Genomic DNA, 20155 nt, shown 5'->3' on the forward strand with positions numbered 1-20155 from the left:
TCAGTAATTGTAGAACTACAAAGTGCTTCTATATGGTAAGTGGAGCTGATAAAATCGGTGTACAAAATGTCCCAATTTTCCTGGATATGGGGTCTGTATAATCCTGGCCTACTACAACTTGTGTGGATTGTAATGCTTCTTAAAATAAACGGTGACTGCCTCATGACACACATCCTATAACACTTCAGAAATAAGCCCTGTGTGGACTGGCCTTTATTGCAGGCCGCTTGTTACAGGAGCTTTTTACTCAACTCTCACTTTGTCTCTCACTAAGTATCTCATAAAAAAGACACGAGGCACTCGCAGCATCAGCCGCAAAGGAGGCGCACACTGCTCTCTTTTACTTCGTTTTTTACTTCGCATAACTTGTTCTCACAGGTGTTGAGGGAAATGTGTAAAATTTGCCACTGTGGAATGTGCTTCCTGAAACTTTTCAAATACATTTTCAGCTGTGGTGTTGATATGTTTTGGGAACAAAAAAAAGTATGTTTTTAATATCGCAAACTGTGCTGATGTGTCGTATGACAACTTTCACCTTTTATTGTGTTTCAAATGAAGTTTCTTAACTATAGTTTTTACAGTGCAATGTGGATGCAGCATGCTAGGTAGCCGAGCTGATGAGTTCTTTGTGGTAAACATTCTTGGTTTTTAATGTAATAATAATGGATAAGCTGGAATAGGTGTGTAATTTATTTTTCACATATTAAGAAGTTTTGATTTTAGATGAAGGGATAAAAATGATAAGTATTAAACAAGGTATGGGCAGATTGTGCCAAACAAGTGTTCAGTGTTTTTTTTTATCAGGTGGTAAAGGCATCTGTACTATGGGCTGCAACTGTGGTTCTGTAAATCTGCTAGATTTCTCTCTCTGATTAGCTTATTTTAAGCATCTATTGATCCTCACTGTCAATAAATCATTTACAGCTCAGTTCCTTGTTTTTGTTCTGTTTTCCAGCACATCAGATTAAAATAAACAACAGAACAGAACGTGCTTTAGGGTGCTATAGTTGCACAGCAGGCAGAGTGAGTGTTCAGCATCCCAAAATACAGTGGATTGGTGGCAGGCCTGAAAGTATTTCCATTTTGCTGCCTGGTACTGGATCCTATGCAACCGTGGTCAGGATAAAGTAATTATTAAAAAATAAATAAATAAATACTGGTCACACAACACAGCTTCAGCAACAACTAGCTTTGGATTTCCACTCGGCTGGGTGCCATCTGCAGGAAGGGATGACCGAAGTATGTGGGCATGGTCTTCAGAAAACACTGTATAAGGACCTTGATTGGTGGATAGAGGCGCCTGTGCAAAGTGTATGGGTGGAAAAGAGTTCTGTTAAGGGCTGCACATGGGTCGGAGGAGACGTGAGCAGCAATATACCCTCCTCAACTGCAAAAAATCTGGGCTCCCCAGAAGCGGAAGACAAATTGACTACACTAAATTGGGAGAAAAACGCATAATATATACAGTGTATCACAAAAGTGAGTACACCCCTCACATTTCTGCAAATATTTCATTATATCTTTTCATGGGACAACACTATAGACATGAAACTTGGATATAACTTAGAGTAGTCAGTGTACAGCTTGTATAGCAGTGTAGATTTACTGTCTTCTGAAAATAACTCAACACACAGCCATTAATGTCTAAATAGCTGGCAACATAAGTGAGTACACCCCACAGTGAACATGTCCAAATTGTGCCCAAATGTGTCGTTGTCCCTCCCTGGTGTCTCCCTGGTGTCGTGTCAAGGTCCCAGGTGTAAATGGGGAGCAGGGCTGTTAAATTTGGTGTTTTGGGTACAATTCTCTCATACTGGCCACTGGATATTCAACATGGCACCTCATGGCAAAGAACTCTCTGAGGATGTGAGAAATAGAATTGTTGCTCTCCACAAAGATGGCCTGGGCTATAAGAAGATTGCTAACACCCTGAAACTGAGCTACAGCATGGTGGCCAAGGTCATACAGCGGTTTTCCAGGACAGGTTCCACTAGGAACAGGCTTCGCCAGGGTCGACCAAAGAAGTTGAGTCCACGTGTTCGGCGTCATATCCAGAGGTTGGCTTTAAAAAATAGACACATGAGTGCTGCCAGCATTGCTGCAGAGGTTGAAGACGTGGGAGGTCAGCCTGTCAGTGCTCAGACCATACGCCGCACACTGCATCAACTCGGTCTGCATGGTCGTCATCCCAGAAGGAAGCTGACGCACAAGAAAGCCCGCAAACAGTTTGCTGAAAACAAGCAGTCCAAGAACATGGATTACTGGAATGCCCTGTGGTCTGACGAGACCAAGATAAACTTGTTTGGCTCAGATGGTGTCCAGCATGTGTGGCGGTGCCCTGGTGAGAAGTACCAAGACAACTGTATCTTGCCTACAGTCAAGCATGGTGGTGGTAGCATCATGGTCTTGGGCTGCATGAGTGTTGCTGGCACTGGGGAGCTGCAGTTCATTGAGGGAAACATGAATTCCAACATGTACTGTGACATTCTGAAACAGAGCATGATCCCCTCCCTTCGAAAACTGGAAGCTGAAGGTAAAGGTGATGGACTAAACCCAATTGAGCACCTGTGGCGCATCCTCAAGTGGAAGGTGGAGGAGTTCAAGGTGTCTAACATCCACCAGCTCCGTGATGTCATCATGGAGGAGTGGAAGAGGATTCCAGTAGCAACCTGTGCAGCTCTGGTGAATTCCATGCTCAGGAGGGTTAAGGCAGTGCTGGATAATAATGGTGGTCACACAAAATATTGACACTTTGGGCACAATTTGGACATGTTCACTGTGGGGTGTACTCACTTATGTTGCCAGCTATTTAGACATTAATGGCTGTGTGTTGAGTTATTTTCAGAAGACAGTAAATCTACACTGCTATACAAGTTGTACACTGACTACTCTAAGTTATATCCAAGTTTCATGTCTATAGTGTTGTCCCATGAAAAGATATAATGAAATATTTGCAGAAATGTGAGGGGTGTACTCACTTTTGTGATACACTGTACATATCAGGGGCAAAATTATGCTGAAATAGGAAAGGGCCTTCCTCAAACTGTTGGCACAATGTTGAAGCATATAATTTATTTCATGCCATTGATTTTATATACCTGTTTAGCAATAAGTGTGGCTGACACACCTGATCAAATGATAAAAATTAGTAGGGGTGTCCACATACTTTTGACTGTATTGTGAATTGCAATTAAATATAAAACATGTTTTTGAGTAATTTTTTTAAGTGAATTAAAACCCCATTGTTAATTCTGCTGTGCATTACTTAGATCTTACCTGTTTGTTCATGAGGATGTATATGATTGGGTTGATAACGGTACTGCTCTTGGCGAGGAGAGAGGGCACCACGCTCGCTACAGGCGTGATGATTCCCGGCCGACCAAACGTTGCCATTATGGCCACCACGCTGTATGGAGTCCAGCATAGCAGGTAGCACACTATTGTAGTTACGATCATAAACAATAGGTGATACTCTCTTTTCTGAGCTGCTGTCCTCCGGATCTTCCCGATCTGAACATGTGAGAAAGAGAACAGACTTGAGTTAGTGTTTTTTTTTAATACAGATATAACGTTGAAGGATGCAGTGAGCCTACAATGAGCTAGTTGTTGTTTCTGAAATACACTAGGATTCTTTTCATTAAAGAAAATACAACCCCAAAAGTTGGGACAGTATGGAAAATGCAAATAAAATAAAATGCAGTGTTCCTTACATTTACTTTGACTTTTATTTGATTGCAGACAGTTTGAACCTGAGATATTTCATGTTTTATCTGATCAACTTCATTTCATTTATTAATATACCTCCATTCCTGAGATTCAGGCCTGCAACACATTCCAAAAAAAGTTGGGAAGGGGGCAATTTAGGGCTAGTAATGAGGTGAAAAAACTAAATGATGTGATTCCAAACAGGTGATTGTAATCATGGTTTGGTACAAAAGCAGCATCCAGAAGAGGGCAAAGATGAGCAATGAGCAAAGATGATCAGAGGATCTCCAGTCAACAAATACATGAGAAAATTATTGAAATGTTTAAAAAACAATGTACCTTAAAGAAAGATTGGATGGGATTTGCATATTTCTCCCTCTACAGTGCAAAATATCAGGCTTAAGCTGAACGCCCATGATCTTCGATCCCTCAGACGGCACAGGACAAGGGATTACTTTGGCAAACCTTTGTCAAGCACTACAATACAGAGTTACATGCACAAATGCCACTTAAAACTTTACTGTGCAAAAAAAGAAAGCCTTATGTTAACCATGTCTAGAAGCGGCATCGACTTCTCTGGGCTCGGAGGCATCTAGGATGGACCATCACACAGTGGAAACGTGTATTGTGGTAAGGGGGTTGTGTTAGTGCCCTTGGCAAAGGTAATTTACACTTCTGTGATGGCAGCATTAATGCAGAAAAGTACATTGAGATCTTAGAGCAACATATGCTGACCGGACCAAAGACGAAAAGGACCGTCTAGGCTGTTCAGTGTCTCCAATTAACCTGACTGCATGTTTTTGGAGGACACCGGAGCTCCCGGAGGAGACCCATGCAGACACGGGGAGAACATGCAAACTCAGCACATAAAGGACCCGGACCGCCCCGCCTGGGGATCGAACCCAAGACCTTCTTGCTGTGAGGTGATTGATGAAAACAATTGAATGAAATGAATACCTCACTACAGTCGTTTAATAAGAGGGCTGTCTGTTTACTAGGGAGAATTGGGGCATGCCGAATGCAAATTATATACAAATAAGGGATCCATGCACCACACACACCTGAAGCTTTTTCTTAAAAAATTAGTTAATAGGTTAAATCAGGATGTTTCAATGCTGTACGATGGTTTAGTTCATTTCTCACATTTAATAAAAAGCCTCCGTTTCTCAGACATGCTTGTATGGAAAGCAAGCAATGACCCTGACTGGACTAACTATTCATGAGTCAATAGGACTCAGTTATAGAACTTAAAATGCTTCTACATTTTGTACCACTTTAAATGAATGACACCTGACACCCTGAAATCTCATCAAGATTATAAAATATTTTGTTTCCTTGACTTTCTACAACTGAATAACCTTAAAGTCTAAAAGCAATCTTAGACATATTCCATTACCAACTGTCATGTTTTACAAATATTTTCTCACTACTTATCGATCTCACCTGCTTGACAGTGTATAACAGCCTCCCATAGCTGTAAACCATGACCAGCACCGGCAGGCCGAGGCAGAAGATAAAAAGGCAGATGATATAGGAGTGAGACTGGGTACAGTGTTCGGTCCATGACACTGAACAGCTGGTGCCAGCTCCCTCTAACCCGTAGCTACTCCAGCCCAGTAGAGGTGGCACAGTCCAAATAAAATAATATATCCACGAGCCTGCAACTGCCAGCAAAGGCTTACGGTAGTCCGGACCCCGCTTGTTATACACCGTCATCGTGCTGTACCGGTCATAGGACAATATCACCAGGGATATTAGGGACACAATACCTGATAAGGAGACAGAAAAGAAAAGAAAACTACTTTCCAAAACAAATAATTATATAGAACACACAATAACAAAACTTTCAGTACACAAACAACTGAAGTAAGGGAGAGAGTGGGGGAATCATGTTATTACTTGATTATTTGAATTTGAATTATAATTAATGTTAAAACTATTAACTGATTGAAAGGTCAAGGGTACATGGTTTGTTAATTTGCCAGCTTCTCTCATATCCATCTGGCTTTCCTCTGGGTACTATGGTTTCCACCAATTCAAAAATATGCAAACATTGAACTGGCGGCTTCAAAATGGTGCTCCACTTGGTGTTAGCAAGTTAGTAAAAGCATGGGTGATGTGTGTGAAATACATAGAACACTGGACCATTATAATGCACTACTAGCCCACTACCGCAGCATACAAGCATAGTTCTAAGTCAAAGCACTGCCACCGGCCTGGTTAGACACTTAACAGACATAAGTCGTCATGTGTGAGGGAGGATTTTGAATGCCTGTGACCTTCAACACAACAGGCGGCTTGAAAATACTTCAAAAAAGACAGTCAGTAAACACAGCATCCAGAAATGCTCCCAGCATGCTGTGTTTTGACTGTTCATTAAACTTAACAGCCAGTATGTGTCGTGGTATAGGGGTGGGTTAGTGCCAATGGCATTTGTAATTTGCACATCTGTAAAGGCATCATTAATGCTAAGGGGCAACATACAGTATGTATACTGCCATTTACACTGCTATTTTTTCAGGGACGTTCATTGTTGTTTGAACAAGACAATGCCAAGCCACATTCTGCAGGTGTTACAGCAACAGCTTTGTAGTAAGAGACTACAGGTACTATACTGGCCTGCCTGCCTTTCAGACCTGTCAACCATCTATTGTGTTGGTCCCCCTTTTGCTGCCAAAACAGCCCTGACCCATCGATGCATGGAGTCCACTAGACCCCTGAAGGTGTGCTGTGGTATCTGGCACCAAGATGTTAGCAGCAGATCCTTTAACTCCTGTAAGTTGCGAGGTGGGGCCTCCATGGATCGGACTTGCTTGTCCAGCACATCCCACAGATGCTCGATTGGATTGCGATCTGGGGAATTTGGAGGCCAAGTCAACACCTCAAACTCGTTGTTGTGCTCCTCAAACCATTCCTGAACCATTTTTGCTTTGTGGCAGGGCGCATTATCCTGCTGAAAGAGGCCACAGACATCAAGGATTACCATTTCCATGAAAGGGTGTACATGGTCTGCAACAATGCTTAGGTAGGTGGTGTTCACTTGGTGTCTAATATATCCCACTCACTAACAGGTGCCGTGATGAAGAGATAATCAGTGTTATTCACTTCACCTGTCAGTGGTCATAATGTTATGTCTCGTCAGTGTATATGCAATATCTGATAAAGGAGAACTCAGAAATGTTTATCAAGCAAGATAAGTAAAGAATTTTACATAATTACAACAATTACTCTCCTGAGTTCCCAAAATAAAAATGAAATTTTTTTAAAATCAACAAACCAATCATCATTAACCAGCTGTTAACCTTTAACCTGCAAACCTATAATGTCCCAGCAAATATAAATCTTGTATATCAGTGAGATGAACACCATAAGCAGAACTAATTTAGCATGATGAAAGGAAGATAATAGCAAACTGTTAATTACAGGGACTAATTAAACATGAATATTAAAAATAGAACTGCAGAGATTGTGTAAACTGTTATATTTCAGTACTGTGCACTCCGCAATGCTTCTACATGTGATAGAGATTTGTATCTCTGGTTTTAATTCTGATCAATCATGAATTGATAGCTCTGTTCTTAATTAAAATACATAATCAGCTATTATCAATTAATTTAAAACTGAGATTCTTCACTGAACAATGACTCACTGCTGGTTGTCAAACAATTACAGAAGGTTTATCAGAAAGGTAAACATGCCATTGTCCTTTAGAGTAAGTATATGTATATAATAACACTGATTATCTCTTCATCACGACACCTGTTAGTGTGTGGGAGATATCAGGCAGCAAGTGAACATTTTATGCTTAAAGTTGATGTTTTAGAAGCAGGAAAAATGGCCAAGGAGTAAGGGTATTCCCGGTCTGCAGTGGTCAGTATCTATCAAGTGTGGTCCAAGGAAGAAACAGTGGTAAACCAGCGATAGGTTCATGGGCAGCCAAGGCTTATTAATGCAAGTGGGGAGCAAAGGCTGTCCAACAGACGAGCTACTGTAGCTCAGATTGCTGGTTCTGATAGAAAGGTGTCAAAATACACAGAGCATCACAGTTGCAGGGCTGTTTTGGCAGCAAAAGGGGGACCAACACAATATGAGGAAGGTGGTCATAATGTTAGTATATATACCGATATATACATACAAGAAACAAAAAAGTGTTAAATGTCTTGTCTTTGTACTGTTTTCATTTATTACAGGTCAAAAATGATTTGCAAATAATTGCTGTCTGTTTTTATTTACATTTTTCCTACAGTCCCAACTTTTTGGAAAGGTTTCATGACACTGGTTTCATGAATACAATCAGAATCTTATTCCACTATTCTGAAGAACCATTATGCCAGGAGGTTTCCTAATTTAAATATTATAATATGCCTGCTAGAGGTGTGGGGACACATTACTGATATAATCAATAGCCACACAGTACATTATTATATTATAGCAAAATAGTTTTACTCTGAATAGGACCAGTACACATTTACTCGAGGTATGAATCTGGTTCCTTGGTGATAATTAATTCATCACAACTAATACTTATTATAGTGATAATTAAGTTAGCCCCCCCCCCCCTTCCTTAGTAAAAGTTAAATTAGCACAAACGTTAAGATAATATAGTACAGGACTAGTCAATGATTACAATAATTATACAATAATTACAATAATTGGGACAAATAAGACAATAATTTAAGTTTGCATCACAAGTTTATGCTTTATATAAGCAGCATATTTTTTGGTTTTAAACAGTTTTCCTTGGCATTAACCAGCTTTAATTGTGTTTTGAACTAACGTTTGCTTGTCAATGTGTTGGATTGTTGTGTTTCCAAGCTGGTTTAGATGATCAACCATTTAAAAGTTATGTACATTAATTATAGCAAAATAGTTTTACCAGTACACATTTACTCAAGGTATGGATCTGGTTCCTTAGTGATAATTAATCACACCTAATACTTGATAATTAAGTTAGCACCCTCCCCCCTATTTTAAAGTACAGACATTAAGATACAGTATAGGACTAGTCAATAATTACAATAATGATACAATATTTACAATTATTGGGACAAATAAGACAATAATTAAAGTTGAGGTACATTTGTGCATCACAAGTTTATGCTTGTCACTCATAAAGCAGCCTTTTTTTTTTTTTTTTTTTTTTTTTTTAAACAGTTTTCCTTGGCATTGACCAGTCTTTGTTGTCTTGTAAACAAACATATGCTTGTCAATGTGTTGTGTTGTTGTGTTTCTAAGCTGGTTATGATGATCAACCACTTAAAGTTATGTACAGTAATTATATAAAATAGTTTTACTCTGAATAGGACCAGTACACATTTACTCAAGGTATGGATCTGGTTCCTCAGTGATAATTAATTCATCACACCTAATACTTAGTGATAATTTAGTTAGCACTCCCCCATAGTAAAGGTCAAATTAGTACAAACGTTAAGATAATATAGTACAGGACTAGTCAGTGATTACAATAATTATACAATAATTACAATAATTGGGATGAATAAGACAATAATTTAAGTTTGCATCACAAGTTTATGCTTGTCACTCAAAGCAGCATCATTTTTGTATTTTAAACAGTTTTCCTTGGCATTAACCAGCTTTTATTGTGTTTTAAACTAACGTTTGCTTGTCAATGTGTTGGACTGTTGTGTTTCTAAGTTGGTTAAGATGATCAACCATTTAAAAGTTATGTACATTAATTATAGCAAAATAGTTTTACTCTAGGACCAGTACACATTTACTTAAGGTGTGGATCTGGTTCCTCGGTGATAATTAATTCATCACACCTAATAGTTAGTGATAATTAAGTTAGCACCCCCCTTCACATAGTAAAGGTTAAATTAGTACAAACGTTAAGATAATAAGACAACAATTACAGGACTAGTCAATAGATAAGATAGATAAGATAACATTTATTGATCCCGAAGGAAATTGCAGGACTAGTAGTAATAGGACTAGTCAATAATTATACAATAATTACAATAATTGGGACAAATAACACAATAATTTAAGTTTGCATCACAAGTTTATGCTTGTCACTCATAAAGCAGCATCTTTTTTGTATTTTAAACAGTTTTCCTTGGCATTAACCAGCTTTTATTGTGTTTTAAACTAACGTTTGCTTGTCAATGTGTTGGATTGTTGTGTTTCTGAGCTGGTTATAATAGTCAACATGCAACATTTGTTGTGTTTTGAACACCAAACCATCCATATCCAGGTTAAATCCTACATTTATCAGCAGAAAGACTGCTGTGAAGTTTAATAATGAATATTAGTTTGACATTCAGGTTGGTCATTTTGATCTAAAGTAAATTAACAATGATTAACAAGTGTGATCAACAGGCAAAGCAAACAGCAGAGCAAAAGATGAGATACAATAGCTTTACCACAGCTTTATGAACATAGTGCAAGATGCATTAGATGCATTGTATTCCATATAGTCATGTATTAATATAGTAAAGGTAAAAAAACTGACCGAAGCAGGAGTTGATGAAGCCGTACCACATGCACCCCGACCTGCCCAGCAGCCAGCGACCCCGCACACTGGAGGCGAAGCTCAGCGTGGTACCGCACACACACACCAGCATATCACTCACACTGATATTCAGCAGCAGTATGTTTACCGGAGTCCTGAGCTTCTTAAACTTACAGAAAAGAACCAGTACAATAAAGTTGTTTAAAAATCCGAAAGTCATTATGAAGCCTAGAAACACGGAGAGAACGACGAATCCAGCGCCGGAGAGAGTCGGTACAGGGGAGTCGCTCCAGTTCATCTCCACATTCACATCCAGAGAAGTGCAGTGATTCTCCTGCTCGCTCATGTTCAAGCTGTTAAAACTAACCAGCAGCACGAACATCATCGGTTTAGATCAGGTCTGGTCATGATTTAAGCCCAGCGCAGAGAGAAACTCAGTGGAACCCACAGATCTTCATGCTGTACTCTGCATATGACTCACGCAGTCATTTACAGATCCGTGCTTTTTTAGGTTGGTTAGGATTCACTTACCGAGTTCACTGATACCACCTCACTGGCTTATTTCAAATGACAGATTCACGAGGAAAGAGAAATGATGGACAAGAACTGTGTTGATCACTTGGTTCAAAAAGAGTACAGTAGTATGTAATTTTAGGCATTTTGCAATTTGAACATGTATCTGATCATCACTGGCAGTCATGAGGAGAATGTCAGGGGGTACAAAGATTGTAGCATTTTTATTTATATGTAACTCATATCAAACTGTCTTACATAACCTGCACCATTAACAATGCATCTTGTATTTAGTTAATTTTTCAGTTTTCCTCTTCTCCATGTAACCATTCAGTGGTTTTGACCAGTCTCTTAGGTGTGGGGTATTATTAAATAAGATAAATGTGAGGGAAATGTTTTTTTCTTCATGTTCATGTGGGTTTATAGGACGGCGTATTAGGGCCACTTTAAAGAAAAATATTTTTTAAGTTTCTATTTTGAGAATAAAGTCGTATAAGTTTCGATTTCGAGATTAAAGTTAAAATATTATGAGAATAAAGTTGAAATATTACGAGAATAAAGTTAAAATATTATGAGAATAAAGTTGAAATATTACGAGAATAAAGTCGAAATAATTACGAGATTGAAGTCGAAATAATTACGAGATTAAAGTCAAAATCATTAAGAGATTAAAGTCGAAATATTATGGCCATAGCAACCTCCTTGTGTTAAAATGAGGGATGTTCATGATTTGTTACACTTTCATATCTGTTTCACAAATAAAGAAATCCCCAATCTCCTGTAACATCAGCACCAGTTTGTTATTAGTATAAGGACAATGAAACGGCTTTGCAACAAACTGGGTTTATTTAGAAGAACATGGCGTCTGTGTCATCAGCAGTACTTTAACCGAGCCTTATGGACTCTTACAATAAACTAAAGCCGTATGGCATCGCTATAAATGATTGCATTGACATGTATAGTCTTCATGTCATGTGGATGGAAGTGTACAATACAAACAACCATGCAAAAGCAATCGCGGGTTATTGGATAACTACAGTAACACTCATTATAAGCTACCCTTGGTGCATGCATTCTCTGAACTGACAAGGCTACGACGGCTGCACACTCTTTGGCCATAATATTTCGACTTTATTCTCATAATCATTTCGACTTTAATCTCGAAATAATTTCGACTTTATTCTCATAATATTTCAACTTTATTCTCATAATATTTTGACTTTAATTTCGAAATCGAAACGTATACGACTTTATTCTTGAAATCAAAACTTAAAAGTATTTTTTACAGTGGCCCTAATACGCTGTCGTAGGGTTTACTCTGTGTACTTAGGTTCCAGCTTCACAAAACATTGCTTGCCTCTAGGTGTGAGTAATAGAATTTGTCATATATACATATATAGGTGTACAGAACAACAAAATTCTTTCTTTGCATATTCCAGCTTGTTTGGTCAGAGCGCAGGGTCAGCCTTAGTATGGTGCCCCTGGAGCAGAGAGGGTTAAGGGCCTTGCCCAAGGGCCCAACAGTGGCTGCATGGCAGAGCTAATTGAGTCTGTGGTACCTTGTGAGCAACTGGATGTATTCTGCTTTTTGTCAAGAGTTTCCAGTGGTGCAGGACTCATAACAATCCTGACCAGCATGACATGGTTCATAAAGGTTAATGACTAAAATAAATAGATGCACTCTTCAGTCCGTTATGGATTAAATCCTGTTCATAGTTGGACTAATCAAATAATGGCACCAACAAAAGGTAGCCAACAAATTTGAAACAATTATACAGGATCCAGTGTACTCTTTGGTTCAAACCTCTTAAATATGTTGGCAAATTTTAGGATGGTAATGCTTCTATGCATACTGTTGAAATTATTCAAAATGGTTTGATGAATACCAAACACCAAAGGAGCTGATAGTGGACTGAAGCATAAAGCAGGAGAGGAACTATCACCCTGTTTTGATCAATGGAACACTGCAGCGGAAAGAGTGAACAGTTTCAAGTACCTTGGAATCCACATCTCGAAGAACCTGTCATGGTCCTGCCACACCACCACGCTGGCAAAGAAGAATATCACCTTAGACACTTAAGGGACTTCAAATTACCCTCCAAGGTGCTTCGTAACTAATACACTCCTACCACTGAAACCATCATAACAGGAAACATCACAGCCTGGTTTGGAAACAGCACCAAGCAGGATAGGCAGGCTCTCCAGAGGGTGGTGCGTTCAGCTGAGCGCATCATCCGGACCGAGCTTCCTGACCTGCCGTCTGCAATCCATATACAGGAAACGGTGCTGGTCAAGGGCCAGGAAGATAGTAAAGGACCCCAGTCATGTTACGGTCTGGGAAGCGGTTTCGCGCCTTGAAAACCAAAACGGAGAGGATGAGAAGGAGCTTTTTCCCCACAAGCCATTCAGGTCTTCATATTTATGTGTGTATAGATTTGTATTTGTATATAATAATCACATCTCTATTGCATTATGTTGCACAATATATGTTCAGTTCTGCACAACTTTTGTCACTTTTGCACATTTGGTTCACTTTAAATTGCTTCTATTTTTTAAATTATATTTTAAGTTTCTTTTTTTAATTTCAATTTTAAACTTTCTATTTTTTCTACACTTTTTACATTTTAAAACATTTCAATTTTTTTTATAAATTTATGTTTTGTCTATTTTGTCTGCAGTCACAAAAGCATTTCACTGCCAGTTGTACTGTGTGATTATGTATGTGACAAATAAACCTTGATTTGATTTGATTATTTGCATTTGTGCATTGAGAAATGTTCTTTTTGAACTGATCGAAAATTCTCTCACAAAGTTTGACACACAGTGAGCCATGGCCATCTGTGCTTACAAAGGCTGAGCCTTTGGTGGATTCTCCTTTCATACCCAATTATGATTCCCTCTCACCTATTACCAATTCACCTGCTGATCAGGGAACGCTTGACACCCCATCCCAACTTTTTTGGATTGTGTCACAGGCATCAAATTCCAAATGAGGTTAGATTTTACAAAATAGAATAAAGATGATCAGTGAAGTATTGTGTACCATCTTTACAGGTCTATGTGCCTAAGTACTGTGTGATATCTACAGTTGTATGTAAAAGTTTGGACACCCCTGCTTAAATTCCATGCTTTTAATCTTTTAATGAAACCCTGAAATGTTAAATGTTTATATAAAATATATTTAATTTGAGAAGTAATAGGGATGATCATACACCGATCAGCCATAACATTAAAACCACATCCTTGTTTCTACACACACTGTCCATGTTATCAGCTCCACTTACCAAATAGAAGCACTTTGAAGTCCTACTGTAGTATTACTGACTGTAGTCCATCTGTTTCTCTACATACTTTTTTAGCCTGCTTTCACCCCTGTTCTTCAATGATCAGGACCCCCACAGGACCACCACAGAGCAGGTATTATTTAGGTGGTGGATCATTCTCAGCACTGCAGTGACAATGACATGGTGGTGGTGTGTTAGTGTGTGTTGTGCTGGTATGAGTGGATCAGACACAGCAGCACTGCTGGAGTTTTTAAATACTGTGTCGACTCACTGTCCACTCTATTAGACACTCCTACCTAGTTAGTCCACCTTGTAGATGTAAAGTCAGAGACGATCGCTCATCTATTGCTGCTGTTTGAGTTGGTCATCTTCTAGACCTTCATCAGTGGTCACAGGATGCTGCCCATGGGGTGCTGTTGGCTGTATATTTTTGGTTGGTGGACTCTTCTCAGTCCAGCAGTGACAGTGAGGTGTTTAAAAACTCCATCAGCCCTGCTGTGCCTGATCCACTCATACCAGCACAACACACACTAACACACCACCACCATGTCAGTGTCACTGCAGTGCTGAGAATGATCCACCACCCAAATAATACCTACTCTGTAGTGGTCCTGGGAGAGTCCTGACCATTGAAGAACAGGGTGAAAGCAGGCTAATAAAAGCATGCAGAGAAACAGATGGACTACAGTCAATAATTGTAGAACCACAAAGTGTTTAGGGGTATTTTAATGTGGTGAATTTACATTATTATTTAATTTGATCTTTATTTAGAACATTTACCAGGCTACCAAGTTGGTATAGGTACAGAAAAACAAACTAATGTGTGAGGTGGAAAATTCCTACGTGGGGTGTTTGACTCCCATACTGCTGTGCTGTCTCACTCTATATGAATGGAGCTCTGTTCGCATAGGGTGAATACATCTGTACTCGATTACTCTCTCCTAGCAATATATTACTGTGCTTTACTTGACCACAGAAACCGGTCATTAATTGTAGTTTTTAACATAAAAACAGGAAAGCGTTTAGTATGTGTCTAATATGTATGTGTTTAAAAAAGTAAAATTTTTTAACGAGTTCTATTCCTAAGCGTGATAAATGAGTAATTCTTTACGGTGTTGCTTCCGCGGCAGGTTGATTAGTTGAGCAGGATTAATCGCTCGTGTTGTGTACGGCCCTTTTAGATCAGTGTGGACAGACAGGGTGCATCGGTGCACTCTTATTTCAGTTATTAATAGCCGCTGATGGTGTTTATCAAGTAGATCTCTTAAACAAGGTGATCGGAGAAGTAGATCGTTGGAGTAAAGCTGTATCTGAAAAGAAAGGAACGTCTGATCTTGTGGTATTCGCTATCGTTACATGACTTACTGAACCAGTCCTGGTAACTAACAGCTATCAGGAACTTCTGATCTGCACTGAGAAGAATGAAACTTCATTCGTGATAAGGGTCGAAATCGCGAACAACTGAAACAGGCTGGTTAAGTTAGTGATCTGTCACGTAACCTTTAGGAACTACTCGTTAGCGGGATAGTTAGCGATTAGCCGGCTAGTTAGCTCCATCAGCTCATCAGCAGTCTGACCTGTCTGTACAGTTTATACTGTTGTGTTAAACCAGTTTGTTCTAAAGCATTCCTGTATGAACAGAAGAGACTGAATGATTGACCAGATGTACTGAGCCTGTACTGGCGTGAATATCACTCAGGACTGAATAATGCACTGGTTGTGAGAGAGGAAGCTGGATGCTGATGATGCGGATGAGCTGGATTATTACAGTAATAAACAGAAGAATGATGAAACTACTGATCGCCCTGGGTCTCATCGCATATATTGCCTGTAAGTCCACATTTATTACTACTCATAGACATCAGTAATAAGCTAATTAAGTTAAAATTTAACACGTAATTGTAAGTAGCTTGTGTGTGTCAGTTTTGTGTTGGTTGTGTATGGTCAAGCCATTCCAAAAGTTTGATTTTACCTGTATTTAGTCATTTCAAAACTAATTTACATGTGTGTTGAGTCATTGTGCTTCCAATTACACAGGTAGAAAAACATGCCCGGGCCGGGACACAATACTGTTATCACTATGTATTTGACAACAGGTACAGTAGTGTTGTTGGGTTGCCAAGTACAGAACAAGTTACTGTCACAGGCAGCTGTAAAATTATTACATTTATGGTAACATTTAAATAGTATGTGTAGCCAAAGGATTCCTTTATTGATCACACTCACTGTCCATTTTATCAGCCCTACTTACCACATAGAAGCACTTTGTAGTTCTACAATTACTTACTGTAGTCCATCTGTTCCTCTACATACTTGTTTAGCCTGCTTTCACCCTGTTCTGTAATGATCAGGACCCCCACAGGACCATCACAGAGCAGGTATTATTTGGGTGGTGGGTCATGGTGGGACACGGTATTTAAAAAGTCCAGCAGCGCTGCTGTGTCTGATCCATTCATACCAGCACAACACACACTAACACACCACCACCATGTCAGTTTGTTTGTTTATTAGGAGTTTAACGTCATGTTTTATATCGTATACAGTCTTGGACAATTTAGTGTCTCCAATTCACCTCATTTGCATGCCTTTGGACTGTGGGAGGAAACTCACGCGGACACGGGGAGAACATGCAAACTTCACACAGAAAGGACCCGGACCACCCCACCTGGGAATCGAACCCAGGACCTTCTTGCAGTGTCACTGCAGTGCTGAGAATGATCCACCACCTAAATAATACCTGCTCTGTGGTGGTCCTGTGGGGGTCCTGACCATTGAAGAACAGGGTGAAAGCAGGCTAAAAAGGTATGTAGAGAAATAGATGGACTACAGTCAATAATTGTAGAACTACAAAGTGCTTCTATGTGGTAAGAGGAGCTGATAAAATGGACAGTGAGTGTAGAAACAAGGAGGTGGTCATAATGTTATGCCTGATCGGTGTATATGTGTGTAGTATGTAGTGTAAGTGTAATAAGTGGTTTGTTTCATCTGACAACAGTACAGTACTCTCTTTAAGACAGTTTTACTTTGTCCATGTGGTTAGCGGCAACATATAAACAGTACAGTGGTGAAATGATACATCAGAAACTTTTGCATTCATGGCTGCTAATTAGTCCATGGTGTTATAAAGCTTGCTTAACTGGGGAAAGTGACTTAGCGTTCCTTCATTAATAAGCATGTTAACATATGTCCCATAAAAGTGTATGTAAACTTTTGACTTTTGATCATACCTTCTTCTGTTGAACCTTGTTGTCAGTGCATTAAAATCGATATTTGAATATATTGAAGTTTAAACACATCATGTGAATAGGCAACTGACCAATTTGCAGAAAAAGTAAACTTAAATAGGAGTCTTAAAGTAATTTATTTTAAAAGTAGTGTGGCATGATTTTATCTTAGTTTTTATTTTAGCTTTTAGAATTGTGTTGCAAAATAGGGCAGCTGTAATTATAAAAATTTGGTACCATTTTACAGTACTTTAAAACAATTACATAGTTTTTATGACAACTTACAAAAACCCACAAACATTTATGAAAGCTTAATAGTTAAATGAAAAAGTGTGCTGGAAAGCTGCTAGAAGCTGCATTTAAACCAGAGATTAGTTGTTAGTGGTGTTTGTTTTCTCACTAGCCTTTATTCTCTGAAACTAAAGCACTTAATGTTCTTTTTTTTTGTTGCTGTGATGGGAACTCAATACAGATGACAAGGTGTGTAAATGTGACTCATGAGAATAAAAACAATGTGATTGGCTAAACAGGTTTCCATTTTGGTGTTTTAGACTGGGAGAGAACAAGCCGCTGTGATCAGCCGATAAAATACACTGGATGTGTAATACACAGAGTGAGGGAGTGAGAAGAATTAAGCACAAGTACTTGCAGCTTATAAAATCACTTAGTTCATTTATTTTGTATGTGAGTCGCCACCTGAACTGAAAGGGTTTGGTCATACGGTTGATTGTGATAAGCGAAGAAGCAGATTTGTCAATTAAGTAACAAAAATAATATAGATGTTTGTGTTTTATTTCCTTTTATTTCTTTCCTTAAATTACTCACACAGTGGCCGCTCAGGTGGCGCAGCGGTAAAAACACACGCTGGAACCAGAGCTGCGGCTAGGCTGAGCAGCCACATGAACAACGATTGGCCTGTTGTTCAGATATGGGCGGGACTAAGCCGGATGGGGTCTCTCTCTCTCTCTCTCTCTCATGACTGGTACAATTACGACCTCTGCTGGCTGATTGATGCCGCCTGCACAGAGATGAGAAAAGAGTGCTCTCAGGGTGTGTCTCTCCGCACACAGTGCTGAGCTGCACTGCACTCGTCAAAGTGTAGGTGATAAGATGCATACGGCATGCTGCCCACGTGTCGGAGGGGGCGTGGGTTAGCTTCGTTCTCCTCAATCAGAGCGGGGATCGGCATTGGTGGAGAGGAAGCATGACGCAATCGGGCAATTGAACACGCTAAAAGGGAGAAAAAGGGGAGAAAATGCATAAACAAAATATTTAAAAAATTACTCACACAGTAAGATATGCTATTTAAAGTTGTACTAGTACGAGGGTTCTTTATTTAACTCTATTTATTTAGAAATTATTTTAAAAATTACATCACTTCTCTTTATAGTCACCTTCCGATGCGATTTTCTCAGCGTCGTACCAGCTTTTTAATGCCATCAGCAAAAAATGCACTGGTGCACCACTGCTTTTACATCATCATCACATCTTCCTCCCCTTAAAGCTTTTTGGAGTGGTCCAAAAAGGCGGAAATTAGATGGCTCTAAATCCGCACTATAAGCTCTCTCTCAGTCTCTCAGACACACCCAATTACTACTTCCAACAGAAATATAAAAGTGCAGAAACTTTTTGAAGATCCCTTGTAATAAAAATAATAATAATATGTAAAAGGCAAGCATGGACGTGTGTGTGGCTGGGTCTGTCAAGTCAAGTCAACTTTATTTATATAGCGCTTTTTACAATAGACATTGTCGCAAAGCAACTTTACAAAATCCAGGACCAACAGATACAAAAACCCCTGTTGAGCAAGCCGAGGGCGACTGTGGCAAGGAAAAACTCCCTGAAAATTACAGGAAGAAACCTTGAGAGGAACCAGACTCAGCAGGGCCCATAAGGGTCTGTGTAAACACAATCCTTCGGTGATGACTCCCTCTGTAAAAGAAGCCCACAAACAATTCAGATGTGGACCAGAACCAAGTGAGAAATCATGTCAAACCATGCGTACTAGGTACTCAAGACGTATTTCTGAAAGCACCACACCAAAGTTTACCCATAGACAACAAGTGAAATAAAAATCTTAGAACTGGTTTAACAGAAATAGGGATGTAACGATGCACCACAAGACAGTTATTAACCGATTCAAAAATTCCTCGATTCAAATCAATTTGTGTAAAATGTAAATGTAAAATGAATCGGTATTCACTTTAAACAGCTGAGGGCACTGGCGCTATACACCTTGCCTGGTTGCCAGATTCGGGGTTTTCCAGCCAAATTGGGCTTAATTCAAAATTGTTTTGCATAGTTTGTACCTACCGCAGAAATAAAAGGGCATTCATTATTTAGATGAATAAAAGATATCACAAATACAGTATTTTATTAAATTTTTTTAAGAGAAATAATAAAAGGAAACTTTGTCATAATTTGTCTTCAATTTCAGTTTTAAAAAATCGGGGAAAAAATGGTATCGTGAACGCAGTATCATGACTCGCATCGTAGGTAGAGTGTATCGTTACATCCATATTAACAAATGAATTAAAATGTACTGAAAAGCTTCTCAGGTGGCGCAGCGGTAAAACGCGCTTGTCAGTTCAAAACTCAGCTCTGCCATCCGGCTGAGCTGGGCAGCTACATGAACAACAGTTGGCTGTTGTTCATACAGGGTGGGAGCCGGATAGGGACCTCATAACTGATGCAATTATGACCTTTGCTGGCTGATTGATGCCGTCTGCCATGCATTGACCAGGGTGTGGCTCTCCGTACACAAAGCTGATCCGCATATGAACTCACCTTGTGCAGGTAAAAAAAGATGCAGTCAGCATCAGTATTAGTCTCGCTTTCTTCAATCAGCAGTGGGGATCAGCATCAGTAGAGAGGAAGCGTAATGCAATCGGGTAATTGGATACGATTAGATTGGGAGGACAAAAACATTTACTGAAAAGCTCATACAGGTTTTCATG

At 39.3% G+C, this 20155-nt stretch overlaps 2 protein-coding genes across 3 annotated transcripts in view; one reads left to right on the plus strand and one right to left on the minus strand.

Annotated features, from left to right (window-relative positions):
* Positions 1-3261: 3261 nt before the first annotated feature.
* Positions 3262-10289, minus strand: tmtops2b (teleost multiple tissue opsin 2b). Its single transcript, XM_063005328.1, has 3 exons — positions 10178-10289; positions 5149-5474; positions 3262-3510 (listed from the first exon to the last, which is right to left on the minus strand). Exons 1-3 carry the CDS (start codon positions 10287-10289, stop codon positions 3262-3264), a joined length of 687 nt encoding a protein of 228 aa, XP_062861398.1.
* Positions 10290-15168: 4879 nt separating this feature from the next.
* Positions 15169-20155, plus strand: part of uxs1 (UDP-glucuronate decarboxylase 1) — a 61340-nt gene continuing 56353 nt past the window's right edge. For both annotated transcript variants that reach the window (XM_063006394.1, XM_063006395.1), the window contains exon 1: positions 15169-15804. In XM_063006394.1, the coding sequence (XP_062862464.1) occupies positions 15711-15804 (94 nt within the window). In that variant the 5' untranslated portion in view covers positions 15169-15710. The remainder of the gene's footprint in view (positions 15805-20155) is intronic.

Source organism: Trichomycterus rosablanca, chromosome 12, assembly GCF_030014385.1.
Source record: "Trichomycterus rosablanca isolate fTriRos1 chromosome 12, fTriRos1.hap1, whole genome shotgun sequence".
NCBI classification, from domain to species: Eukaryota; Metazoa; Chordata; class Actinopteri; order Siluriformes; family Trichomycteridae; genus Trichomycterus; species Trichomycterus rosablanca.

Coding starts and splice junctions, on each gene's coding strand:
- tmtops2b (XM_063005328.1), bottom strand. CDS start 10,289: ATGCTGGTGTGTGTGTGCGGTACCACGCTGAGCTTCGCCTCCAGTGTG. Junction 5,475..10,177: donor CTTCATCAACTCCTGCTTCG/GTCAGTTTTTTT, acceptor TCTCCTTATCAG/GTATTGTGTCCCTAATATCC. Junction 3,511..5,148: donor TGTTATACACTGTCAAGCAG/GTGAGATCGATA, acceptor TCACATGTTCAG/ATCGGGAAGATCCGGAGGAC.